General features: G+C 45.8%; 1 protein-coding gene and 1 long non-coding RNA gene across 3 annotated transcripts in view; one reads left to right on the plus strand and one right to left on the minus strand.

The window, feature by feature from the left end:
• Positions 1–746, plus strand: part of LOC144994185 (uncharacterized) — an 8,006-nt gene extending 7,260 nt beyond the window's left edge. For both annotated transcript variants that reach the window (XR_013657611.1, XR_013657612.1), the window contains exons 2-3: positions 242–432; positions 512–746. This is a non-coding gene — a long non-coding RNA (uncharacterized LOC144994185). The remainder of the gene's footprint in view (positions 1–241; positions 433–511) is intronic.
• Positions 1–9,793, minus strand: part of LOC101175548 (homeobox protein Dlx3b-like) — a 10,715-nt gene extending 922 nt beyond the window's left edge. Inside the window, exons 1-2 of the mRNA XM_078951039.1 lie at positions 7,540–9,793; positions 527–711 (exon numbers count right to left, since the gene is read on the minus strand). Coding sequence (XP_078807165.1) covers positions 527–711; positions 7,540–7,825 — 471 coding nt within the window. The 5' untranslated portion in view covers positions 7,826–9,793. The remainder of the gene's footprint in view (positions 1–526; positions 712–7,539) is intronic.
• Between the last annotated feature and the right edge of the window lie 2,288 nt (positions 9,794–12,081).

Consider the following 12,081-nt stretch of genomic DNA (forward strand, 5'->3'; position numbering starts at 1 on the left):
TTCACAGCAACAGCATGATGTCTTTATTATCATGAATAATTGTGGTTGGTTAAATAATTCCTTCTGGATTCCTGTGGATTCTGCCTGCAGCACACTGTGCCAACAGAAAGAGTCTGCAGCGTTTTATGACTTTGATGTCTTCCTGACATGAAAAAATGACAGTTGTGTCACTTTCACCAACACAAATATCATTCCTAGATTATTTTTAAATTGACTTCATTTCTTTGCTGCCCCTTTCCAGCTTTGAGCCCTGCCCCTCTGAAAGGTCACACCCAAGCTGTGACCTTTGGATGAAGCCTTGGCTGCTCTTCCTCTCTGCGACCTCAGAGTTGAATGCTCTGAAGACTGGAGATTCCTAGCTATGAACTCAGACCGTCACATGACCTCTGCTCTCAGTGTGCATCCCCTCACACCCCCCACCATCACCCCCGCGTAAGTGTAGGTTGTATCTGGTTGAAAATGTTTGAACCACTCCAAAGGTCTGTTCTATTTCACATCTGACTTCCTCCAGCATTCAAAGCCTCACCTGGGTCTGTGTGAGCCCCAGCTGTGCAGCCAGCTCGGCCCGTTCTGGCAGCGCCAGGTACTGAGCCGACTGGAACCTCCTCTGCAGGACGGCCAGCTGGTAGCTGGAATAGATGGTCCGGGGTTTGCGCACCTTCTTGGGCTTTCCATTCACCATTCGGACTTCCACTTCTGGTTCTTCTTTCCCTGAAAAATTAATGAGACCAATTCTAAAATCTAAACTTGGGCAAGTCTCTGTTTCTCTGTTCCTGTGTGTGTGTGTGTGTGTGGGGGGGGGGGGGGGGGGGTCTGGACATGTGACATAAAAGATATGGAAGAATTTCTGTCTCATAATTCAAAATAAAAGTCAAAACCAGAAATACTTTTTCATTTTAAAATGAAGCTGCATTTGTTGACTCAAAATGAAAAAGAAACATCAATCCTCCAAACCGCTTTTTCTTTTTCTTCTTTTCAACAGCGTTTATTCTGTCACTCACTTAAAATGAGAAAGAAAATGGCATTTGACGTTTCATTTTCAAAATGTTCTCTGATAAATGTGTAGCACAATTCAATTAGAAATGTCTAATTTGATCATTTAAATGGATTAACAGAAATGCTTTCTCATTTTCTCAATGTAACTCATTGACTCAAAAATGTTGTTCTTAATGATGCAACAGAAACGCTTCCATAGAAAGAGGCTCCAACAAAACCTAAATCTGAAACGTTTCCACCCACATTCTGAACACCGGAACAGCGACTTCTGCAGGTCCAGCGGACTACATCTGAATAAAGACGCCAACATTTACAAGTTCCTTTTCCCAAAGAAGGAGAGAAGCCTTTTTTTGAAGACCTGGATTTGTTTGAAGCATGATTGTTTGAATCCTTTGTGCTTCACGTCGTCATCTGTCTCTGCAACACTCGCTCATGTCAGGAGCATCTTTTTAATGTTGTTTGCTCAATTTTTTAAACATTCCCCACAGTTGTGGTTGAGTTTACAAAATCTAGTTTACAGACCCTGAAGAAATGATGGTTTCCTGGTCATTTTCAGAGAATCTGAATGAAAAAACCCAAACTTTGCTTCCACTCATAGTCAGTGGTTGGATGAATCCATTTCCTGTCAATAAATTCTGTTTTAAATCCTAATGACAGCAGAAACTTCCCAGATGACCTCTACAAAAGTTTCCATCCCCGATGATTTTGTTCTGAAAACATGAACTCAAGCTGATCCAACAGGGTTTGATTGACAGCTGAAGGTAACCATCCTCACCTGTGACCCGTCTGTCTGTAATCAGAGCACAAAAGGTCTGGGAGTTTCTGGCCTCCAACAGACCCTGACATCCTTTATCCAGTGCTGCACTGACATTTCTGGATCCTGAGTCACAGGGAAAGCTAAACCTTTATTTATTTATGCGGGTAGGTCGACAGACAAAGATTTCTCATTTACAACGATGACCTGAGTTTGCAGCCAATTTTTGAGAGTTTTTGAGGCTGATCTGTAGATGATGTCACCATAATTCAAGATAGTTGGGCTGCTGTTTTTACCAGATTATGCTTTGCAGAGTGAGTAAATGAGGATTTATTTGGGTACAGAAATTCCATTATTGATTTAACCTTAGCCACTATTGTGTTATTCTGAGAGTCAGAGGTAAGTGAGCCGTCCAGCCATAGACCCAAGGATTTATAAGAGCTGACACGTTGCAGTGTTGGGCCGTCAAAGGTTGAAATACTGCCCCCACGAGGTGCCTGACGATTAAAACCATAAGAGTGGCAGTGGCTCAGGTGGTTGAGCAGGTCGTCCACTGATCAAAGGGTCGGCGGTTCGATCCCCGCTTCCCCCAGCCAACTTGTGTCCTTGGGCAAGACACTCCCCCCGCCCTGCCTCCAGTGTGACTCCACTGGTGTGTGAATGTGCATGAATGTCCCACTGACAGTCAGAGGGGCTGTAGGCCTCTGTCAGGCTGCCCCAGGGCAGCTGTGGTACATCAGGAGTTACCATCACCAGGAAATGAAAAATGAAGACACTGTAAACGATTTGAGCAGATAAATCTAATCCATTATTAGAAATGTAGGATGTTAGGATCGATCCGGAGACTCAGACTGGAGAAGTCAGTCCATGGCAGTCTCTATGGAAGGGCTGGATGTGTACAAAATAGTGTCATCAGCGTAAAAACAGAATTACCAGCAGCATGACCAGCAATTTCGTTTATATAGATTTAAACAAAGTTGGCCCCAAGAGGAACCCCTGAGGGACCCCCATGGTTACCGGGGGTGGAGAAGATTGGTAGCCAGCCGTACGCACTAACTGTACACGGTCAGTAGTGTAACTTCTGAACCAAGCAGCACAATCCATTGAGAGACCTGCATGATGGAGCCGTCTAAACAATACTGGGTGGTCGACAGAATCAAAGGCTTTAGCAAAGTCGACAGAACAGCCACACAATTCACCTTCTCATCAATGGCACAAATGATGTCATTCTGCACTTTCAAAGTTGCTGAGATACAACTGTGTCCCCTCGGAAACCAGACTGCATGGGGGGTCAGAGTGTTGTGAGTTTCAAGAGGATGAATGAGTTGTTTGTTGACCAGTTTTTTCAGAGGCTTCCGATAAACAAGGTAAGATGGAGATAGGTCTATAACACCTTAAATCTGAAGCATTACTTCCTTTACAGAGAGGGTGATGGCTGCTGATTTCCACTCAAGAGGAAATTCAAATGTTTGCAACAAAAGGTTATCAAATAAATGTGATTGGTGATGCAATGATGTGCACACCCAGCTCAAGAACAATGGATCCAGAGTATCCAAACCGGCAGATTTATGAGTCTCTAGTTTAAGTAATTCCCTAAGCACCTCCCTTTCATTGCAGAGAAAGCGTGAGGTAGTGCGGGGTAGATGGGTCGTTGTTTATTGTTGTGCTCAAAACCCTGAAGGGCAAGACAGAAGAAAAGGCATTGTCTGCTTCTGCCAAGACTTTATTAAACCATGACAGTTTGATCAAAAACAATTATGTTCTCCACACATATGACATTGGGTAAATGGCAAAATAACCTTTTTTCCCATGATTTTCACCACCTGCCAAAATCGTTTGCGATCAGAACTACATTTTAAGAATCGATCTCAATAATATTCAGATTTTCCTTTTCTGATAGTTTGAGAACATTTATTCCTCAGCCTTCTGAAAGATTCACAACCTAAAGGTTGTTTTGACGCCACAATGAGTGTTTCAAACAAGTCACTTTAAATCCAGGAACAAAATCCTTTTTTGATCTGAATGTTTTTTATAGGGACGTGTCTGTCCAACATGGAAATGAAGGGATTTTCAAAATAAGACCAAGCCTTCTCTACAGTGGGAATAAGGCTGATTCTGTGCCATCTGTCTTGTATCGTGTCGTGTCCAATGGCTTCCTCATTGAAATTTCTCTACAAGCGTTCATAAATAAAGAGGGGGGGTCTTTTACCATTTGTACTGTTTCAAGTGCATGCAATGCTGCAGTGGTATTCAAAAAACTGAGGAAGTATATCTCATTGGTCTGTTAGAATGCTATCGGTTAGCTTTCCCTGTTGATTTTCAGTAGAATTAAGTTAAAATCTGGTTGGAGTTTGAATAATCAGAGTAAGATTTAAAGTATCCAGTTGAAGTTGTAGAGCGCTGTGCGGATTGAGCATATCTCAATTTAAATCACCAAGGAACAAGAATTCAGATAAAATATGAGGAGCAATAAGTTTGCTAAGGCTAGATAGGAGGAAGAAGGGCCTGAAGGTGGTCTATAACACCCAGCAGCAGTTATGGTCCAACTCTTTGAAAGATTAATGCTCAACAACAAAATTTCAAACTGTATTGGAACAGATTTTGATACTTTAACAGAAAATGAAAATGATCTTTGTAGTCAACTTACATCCTAAGTTGACATAACTTGATGAAAAATGCTATAGGCAGGAATGAATACCTCTATATTAGACACAGATTTTTTTAAGCCATGACTCTGAAAGGCACAAAACATCTGGATTAGCAGCACGGACAAGGACTTTCAGTTCAGTGTTGGGAAGACGACTACGGATGTTCAAATGCATCAACCCCAAAATGCTTTTGATCAGAAAATAAATGGCAAATGTCAGTCAGTGTCTGATAGTGACGCAGAAGTAGAAGGACCGGTAACAGCAGAATTGTAAGTAGGGTCTGGGTTAGGATGGATGTTACCGGAGATCATGAGAAGCAAGAGTATCGCAAACCTTTGTCTAATTAACTTGAATTTTTTTTTACCTGTGTTCAGAATGGTCATTTGAAGTGATTACAAAGTTGATCCACATGGCATCAGTGATAAGATAATAGCCTGTAGGAAATGAGAAGGGTACTTCTTTAGTACTATGACTGTTTGCATATATTCAACTCTCCATGGTTATGAGTTTCGTGATGCTCAAATAAAGAATTACCCATCTCGCATAACAAGAGAAAGAATAACACAGTGTAAAATCCTCAGGGATGCAAGGAAAAACCCAAAATAACAGCTGTGATCCAGCCCACTAAACATGAGCGTTCAGATGGACGCGAAGTCCACTATTTTGACGTCGAGCAACGACCTCACTTCAATGTCAATTTCAGATGCAGATCCAGTCTATCATGGGTTAGTCTGATAAAAACCAGATCTGGACGTCCAAACGACGTGTATGTTTTTCCACTTTTTGACGTTTTCTAATAACCTCACTGCAACATCAATGTCTGTCCTACATTTAAATGTGGGACATTTTATTAGAAGTTTTAGGAGCAAGATTTGAATTTTTACTTTATCTTACATTTTCATGAGCTGTTTATAGTCATCTTGTAATGTACAGATTCATTTATGTAGAGATGTACTTTAAGGGAAGGGCTCAGAAAATTATTTTTTATTTCCACTTCAGGCGAGTTATGCGTCTCGTCATTTGTGCTTCATTAACTAGTGAACGTTTGAACCCAAACAGAAAACGCTGTTCTGATTGGCTGAGATGCATTTGGCACACGCGTTTTTCAGTTTCAGGTCTGTTGGCTCCGGCTGGCTGGAAGTACCCGAACATTCACTACAAAAGTGGAGGTAAGTCTAGTCGTCTAAATTATACGTTCTGACCGATAATAATACTGACCGTTTCCTGGTCTCCACACTACGTTTCCCATCAGCCCTTGCCCTCAATACCGTAATGTTCCCCAGCTTCCATCCATTCATTATTCTCCTCTTTCTCATCTGCAATGCCTCAACCTCACTATATTCACTGATACAAGTAGATCTGATATAGGTGAACAGATACGAAGGCTCGTTTCTATTCCCCTAACATTCATGCCCCGTTTTTATTCAGGTGTGCCTCTGATCTACGCTGGATCCCAGACCTTGTTTGCCCCCTCTACCCCTACCTGCCTCTTTTCCTCGTCCAAGCCTGAAGCCCACGGCCGCCACGCGCACCTGCCCAAGTTCTCTGTGCTTTTCCTGTTTGTTCCTCACTAACACTAAAGTCTGCATATGGATCCATCTGCCTCTGCCTGTTCGTTACAGGAATATGTTCCCATCAGCACAACTGTGAGCACAACTGTTTTTTGTTTACTTGGGCGTGGCTTCAGGTGTTGATGGGCCACTGAGTCAAAGGCCAGTTTGACTGATATGTTGTGGCTGCGGGCCAAAGTCCCCGGGCCCACTCTCAGGCGTGAGTCCAGCCGTGTGTTGGGAGCAGTGAGACTCTTCTAATCTCTCCAACACAGGAAGGATTTTCTCAAACGTGTTAAAGGAGAACATCATGGTGGTAGATCTGTGCTCTGTGTGGATTATTCATGCGACAGCCGCCTCTAAAGACCTGACAGTTTATTCCTGCAGAAAGGTGACATCAAAAGATCTTTTCAAATGGAAATGATCATAACTACAGTACCTCTGCAGCAGGAAGTTAATGTTCTCGGGGTGTAAAGATGAACCGATTTCTATTCTATGATCCATTGAAATCCATTTGTAGAGGCAGAATTTAATCAAATTGACCTATACCATTAAACAATCGATTCAAAATGAAATAAATCAATTATAATCAATCTAAGAAAACACCATCTGGATTGAGGTACAGCAGGTTTATTTGACTCTAATGTAAAACCGACCAATCACAGCAGACAACACATGTAATGTAATGAACACGGATCAGTCCATCATTTCAGTCCAATGTGTGGACAGACTGTGAATGAAGTCATGTGACCATCCAGTGTCTAGAATGTTCTAAGAATGTTCCCTTTGGATTCTTTGGATGTGGAAAAACAACAGTGGTGAACTTTAGGAAACTAACATGTGAATGGATTTGACATTCATTCTAGTTTACTTGTTGGTTTGGACACAGATTTCATTAACTTGATGATCTGGAAGAAATCCAAGAATCTGGAAAACTGTTCAGTAGCAGGAATTTCTGTCTGGAAGTTTGGATGAAGAGGATCTGGATCCACTTTAGGGCAGAGGATCTGGATCCACTTTAGGGCAGAGGATCTGGATCCACTTTAGGTCAGAGGATCTGGATCCACTTTAGGTCAGAGGATCTGGATCCACTTTAGGACAGAGGATCTGGATCCACTTTAGGTTAAGAGGATCTGGATCCACTTTAGGGCAGAGGATCTGGATCCACTTTAGGGCAGAGGATCTGGATCCACTTTAGGGCAGAGGATCTGGATCCACTTTAGGGCAGAGGATCTGGATCCACTTTAGGTCAGAGGATCTGGATCCACTTTAGGACAGAGGATCTGGATCCACTTTAGGTTAAGAGGATCTGGATCCACTTTAGGGCAGAGGATCTGGATCCACTTTAGGTCAGAGGATCTGATCAAAATGAACCGAAAATCAACAATGAATCGGATCAGAAATATGAATCGAATGGTTGGTAAAACGATTCTTTCCACCCTAAATGTTCCAATATGTGGATCCAGTAGAGCCCCCAGTGGGCCAGAATCCAGCAGTTCGGGTGGATGAACTGAAGAAGGACCTGCTGCTTCTTTTACTTTTGCTCTGCATTGAAAAGATCAACCATGTTAACAAAAAATGTTCAACTTGCCGCTGTCCTGCAGTGGTGACGGGCACGCGCCGTGCACGTAAGGATATTCCTCCTTCGGAACGGCGTACGCGCCGCCGGGAACGGCCCCGCTCAGGTCGTAGTGGTATGCGTACGCCGGGTAGCACGGCTGCGCCGGGAAACAGTTGTGGGGCCCCAGCAGCGCGCCAGGGCCGCAGCAGAGGCCCGCGTCGGTGGAGGGGGGCTCCAGCGAGGTTTGGGGGTCTGCAGCTGAGGAACCAACGCCCGGTTTCCTCTCCTCGCAGGTAGGTGCTGGTAACCTGTTCATGTCTAAACGTCTGTCTGTGGCTCCCGGTGACGCAGCACTCCGGCTGTCCACCGTGGCGGACTGCGCCCAACCCAAGCAGAGCTCCTAATTACAGGGCGCGCCGCGCTGAGCCGAGCGCACAGGATGGATGCGTCCCTCCCATTGGCTGCGCGGCTCGTTCTGCGCCTCTGCCCCGAAGCCAACGCGGTGGTAGCTGTCGCCTGTCTGACTCCCTCCTTTCCTCCACAAAATCTCCTCTAAGCCTCCTCTAAGGCTCCAAGGAAGCCCCCCCCTCTGGAAAACAGAGCAAAGTTTACAACGAAAGGTGGACTGTGAGTCCTTTTCACATTAAGTGTCACGTTCCAAACGATTTAGTGACTGAGATAGTGGCCTGAAAGCTTACCTGTGCACACCTGTGCCTCCTCAATGCCTCTAAACACAAACATGGATCATTCTAACAGGATCTCAGCACAGACTGCTGTCATAGGGGGCTTCATAACCTTCAACATGAGGCTGATCAGGACCCCCCTACACGCCACAGGAAAAGGTCAAAAGGCTTCGTCTTTGAAGACTGTCTGCTCCAATCAATCTTACAAGCTATGGAATGGCGTTACAGAAGTTAGCAACAAAGCCAATCAAACATTTCAAGACCTTTTTGAATCAAGAATAGTGAGTAACGTTTACTTCTAACACTTTTCCCAGAAGGAAAGACAGCATGCAGGTTAAAACCACACCAAAAACCAAAGAAGTGTTAAACATTTAAAAGATAAAAACAGAAAAACGCATCAACACAAAAACCCACATTTAGCTGAGTTAGAAAGATCTTCCCGCCTGGCTCCATAGTGTCGGGACTGAAGCAGAACGTTCCAGTCTGGGGGTCCCGGATGGGAACCCGCGTTCCCTGAATGTGTGCCGGGAACAACCACTGACCTGATGATGTAAGAGCACAGGACTGTTTGTGGAAAGGATAAAATGAGGGTCCTGACCATTCAGAACTCCAAAAGAAAATGCTCTCAATGGAGTTTGGATCCAGTGGAGTTCTGCTAAAGTTCTTCTGCTGGTGTGAGGAAAGACGCCCATCCGAGTTCTGAACCGCCTGGAGGCGGTGAGGCTTCTTTGGGCTCAAACAAGTGAAAGACTGTTTCAGAAAAATGTTGTTTATTGAAGCTTCGGTCAGTGAGGTGGGCAGAAAATGATCTTCAGACAGAACCAGACAACCGACGCATCAGCCAGTCTCAGTATCACAACGATCAACAAGTTCTGACGGGAGGTCCGATGAAGTCATCAGTCACCACAAAGATTAAAGCAGAAATGATTTCTCTGATTTATCTCCATTTCTAGAACAGTTGTGACACTCTGGACTTTACAGCTTAGTGTGTAGTTCTGGACAGAAATGAGTCTTGTGTGTGTTTGTGTCTGTAGACACACAAAACCACACTGAAGCACACAGCAGGTTTGACATCCGTGAGGATAAATGATGCGTTTGAAACCTGCTGGAAAGCTGGGTCATCAGAATATCAGCCGCTTTGAACGTAAATGTGATAACATCCCATCCTCCTCCCTTATACCCCCCCCCCCCCCCCATCCGTGAACCTCCTCTTTCCTGTAGCTCCACCCCCAGCATCCTTTCACCGCCCTCCTCACTGCTCCTCCTCTGTCCAAACGTCTCCCTCTGCTTCCCTGCACGGATCTCCAGAACATCCAGGATCTGGTCCCAAACAGAACCAGAACCTCAGCATCTGCATCAGAGTCCCTCAATCAGCACGGCTGCTCCCCCTCAGTCTGCCAACCCTCTGCTTGTATTTGTAGGAATCAAATCAAATCAAACTTTAAATCAAAACACTTTTCATCCTCATGTAACTCAAAGTGTTTTACAGATAAAAACCGTTTTCTAACTGAAAAACCAAAACAAAGAATTGTAAAACACAAATGATTCCCACAACATAAAGCTAAAAATCAACTATTTATTACATCATAAGATTCTCTTTAGGTGACTGCCCCCCCCCCCCCCCCCCCCACTGTCATGTCGTCTCCATCCAAACAGGCTCTGCTGCTGTCTTCAGTCAGTCCCTGAAAGCTTTCCTGTCCTCTTTGGAAAAGAGGAACATTGCTGTTTTCTCCACTAATATTGTTCTAAAATCACACAATATGTCAACATTATAACAGGAAGACTGTTATAATAAACAGAATAGTCATAAAGTTGATATTTAACACATTAATTATACTGTCTCCATTCCTGAAAAGATAGAATCTTTTTATTATTATTAATCCATCAATTAGCCTTTGTTGCCACAATTAACATTTAATGCAAAATATGTTTCTATGCTGTGACATTTTAGTTTGCATTAAACATTCCTTTAATGTGACCGTAAGTCAATAAAACTATCTATGAGCAGGGATGTGTGGTCATCTTCCTCCCCGCCATCATGGATTTTAAATGAATGAAAGCTAAAAATGTCCCCCGATCTATACGACAAAAGCTCGCCGGATCCTTCTTCTGTGGCTCCTCCCCCTCTTCTCCAGGGTCAGGAGGAATCCCTCATTTTATGTTTTATTGTGACTGACGGCACAAACGGTGGATCAGTGCTGGACCAACACACCCTCACTCAGATGAGCAGATGGATGAGGAGGACCTTTGAACCCAAGTCATGGATGTTTTCCCAGGAGAGGAATATGAACGTCATTTCCAGGTGAAGACCAGAGCCGTGTGACTCCTGCACACATGAGGGGAGGTCTACTCAGGAAAACTGAACTGCTATACATTCAACAATCCTCCAAAGAATGCTGACTTGACCAATGAGCAAACAGAGTGGGTACACACATTTGTAACGGTGGAGCAGTGGTTAGCGCTCTAGCCTCACAGGTCCTGTGGTTCAAGTCCCGGCTGGGGGGCCTTTCTGTGTGGAGTTAGCATGTTCTCCTGTGCGTGTGTGGCTGTCCAAAACATGCTTCATTGCTTCCTCTAAGTTGTCTGTAGGTGTGCATGTGAGCGTGCATGGGTGTGTGATCGTGGCCCTGTGACAGACTGGTCCTCTGATGGATTCAATCATCCATCCTGTCCAGGATGCCCCCACGAGTAGCCAGGATAGGCTCCAGCAGCCCCGTGACCCCGAAAGAGACAAAACGGGTTCATAAGAAGATGAACATTTGTTCAATCTGTCAGCAAATCCTCACCATGTCATTCTTCACGTGATTGACATGCAGATCGGCCAATGGAACTTCCTCTGAGACGTGCTCACACTGACGCCCTTTCTCCGTCCCCCGGTGGGACGTCTGCTCCGCTGCACGCGTGGGACCGGCCTCCTCTAACCAGAGGTGGACGGCTTTACCTGTAAATGCCCCCCATGCAGTAGCAGAGCTGCGGGGTCTGGGGTGGGGTGGGGTGGGGGGCTTGTCGGCCCTGTCCTGTGGGGGGGCGTTCTGGGGGGGAGGGGGGGCCCATTATTAGTACGGGTCGGGGGGGATAGCGGGTCGGGGTCTCCGCTGAGGCAATCAGTGGTTGCCTCGGCCGGTTGGCCTCCTCGGTCCCGTCGAGGCCTGACCAGAGCTCTTCTAGGGCCGGCGTCTGGGGGTGGGGGCCTGGGCTTGCTCCGGGGGGGGGGCGACGCTTTCTGGCTCCTCTCTCTCTGTGTGGGGTGGGTGGTGCCGGGCCTGGGGTGTCGGCGCCTCCGGGGGTGGGCCCCTGGGCTGGGTGGCCCTGGCCCCTTTGCTGGGGGTGGGCTGGGGGACGGCTGTTTGACCACCGGGGGACAGTCTACCAGCTGTCCCCAACTTACCCCCTTCCTTATATAACCTCATATTAGGGTGAGGGGGTGGGGGGGCTTAGCCTGCGATGCGCCTTGGGGGGGGGCTACTTGGGAGTGGCCCCCCTCCTATGGTTGCCGTATGGAGTGGGCCCCCCCTCTTTCGGTTTTATTTGCACCTTAGACATGTAGGGTCCTTGGTAGGGGGGGTGCTTGGACATCACTGCAAGCAAGCAGCAGATGTCCTCCTGGCACCCTACCCGCCAATTTTAACCGCACCTTAGACATTTAGGGCCCCTTGGTGTGGAGGGTGAGGGGACATCACTGTGAGTAATCAGGAGATGTCCCCTTAGTGCCCTACTCGCCAATTTTAACTGCACCCCCCTTAGTACACACACCCCTCCCCCTTCAATATATACATTCAAACATAAACACACACACATGCACACAAACACCCTCTCAAACACCCATACACGCACACACATTTTACAAGGAAGGTGGGACCTGGGTCCATCTGTCCCCTACCCCTTCCCT

Source organism: Oryzias latipes, chromosome 8, assembly GCF_053564925.1.
Source record: "Oryzias latipes strain Hd-rR chromosome 8, Olatipes_Hd-rR_3.1".
NCBI classification, from domain to species: Eukaryota; Metazoa; Chordata; class Actinopteri; order Beloniformes; family Adrianichthyidae; genus Oryzias; species Oryzias latipes.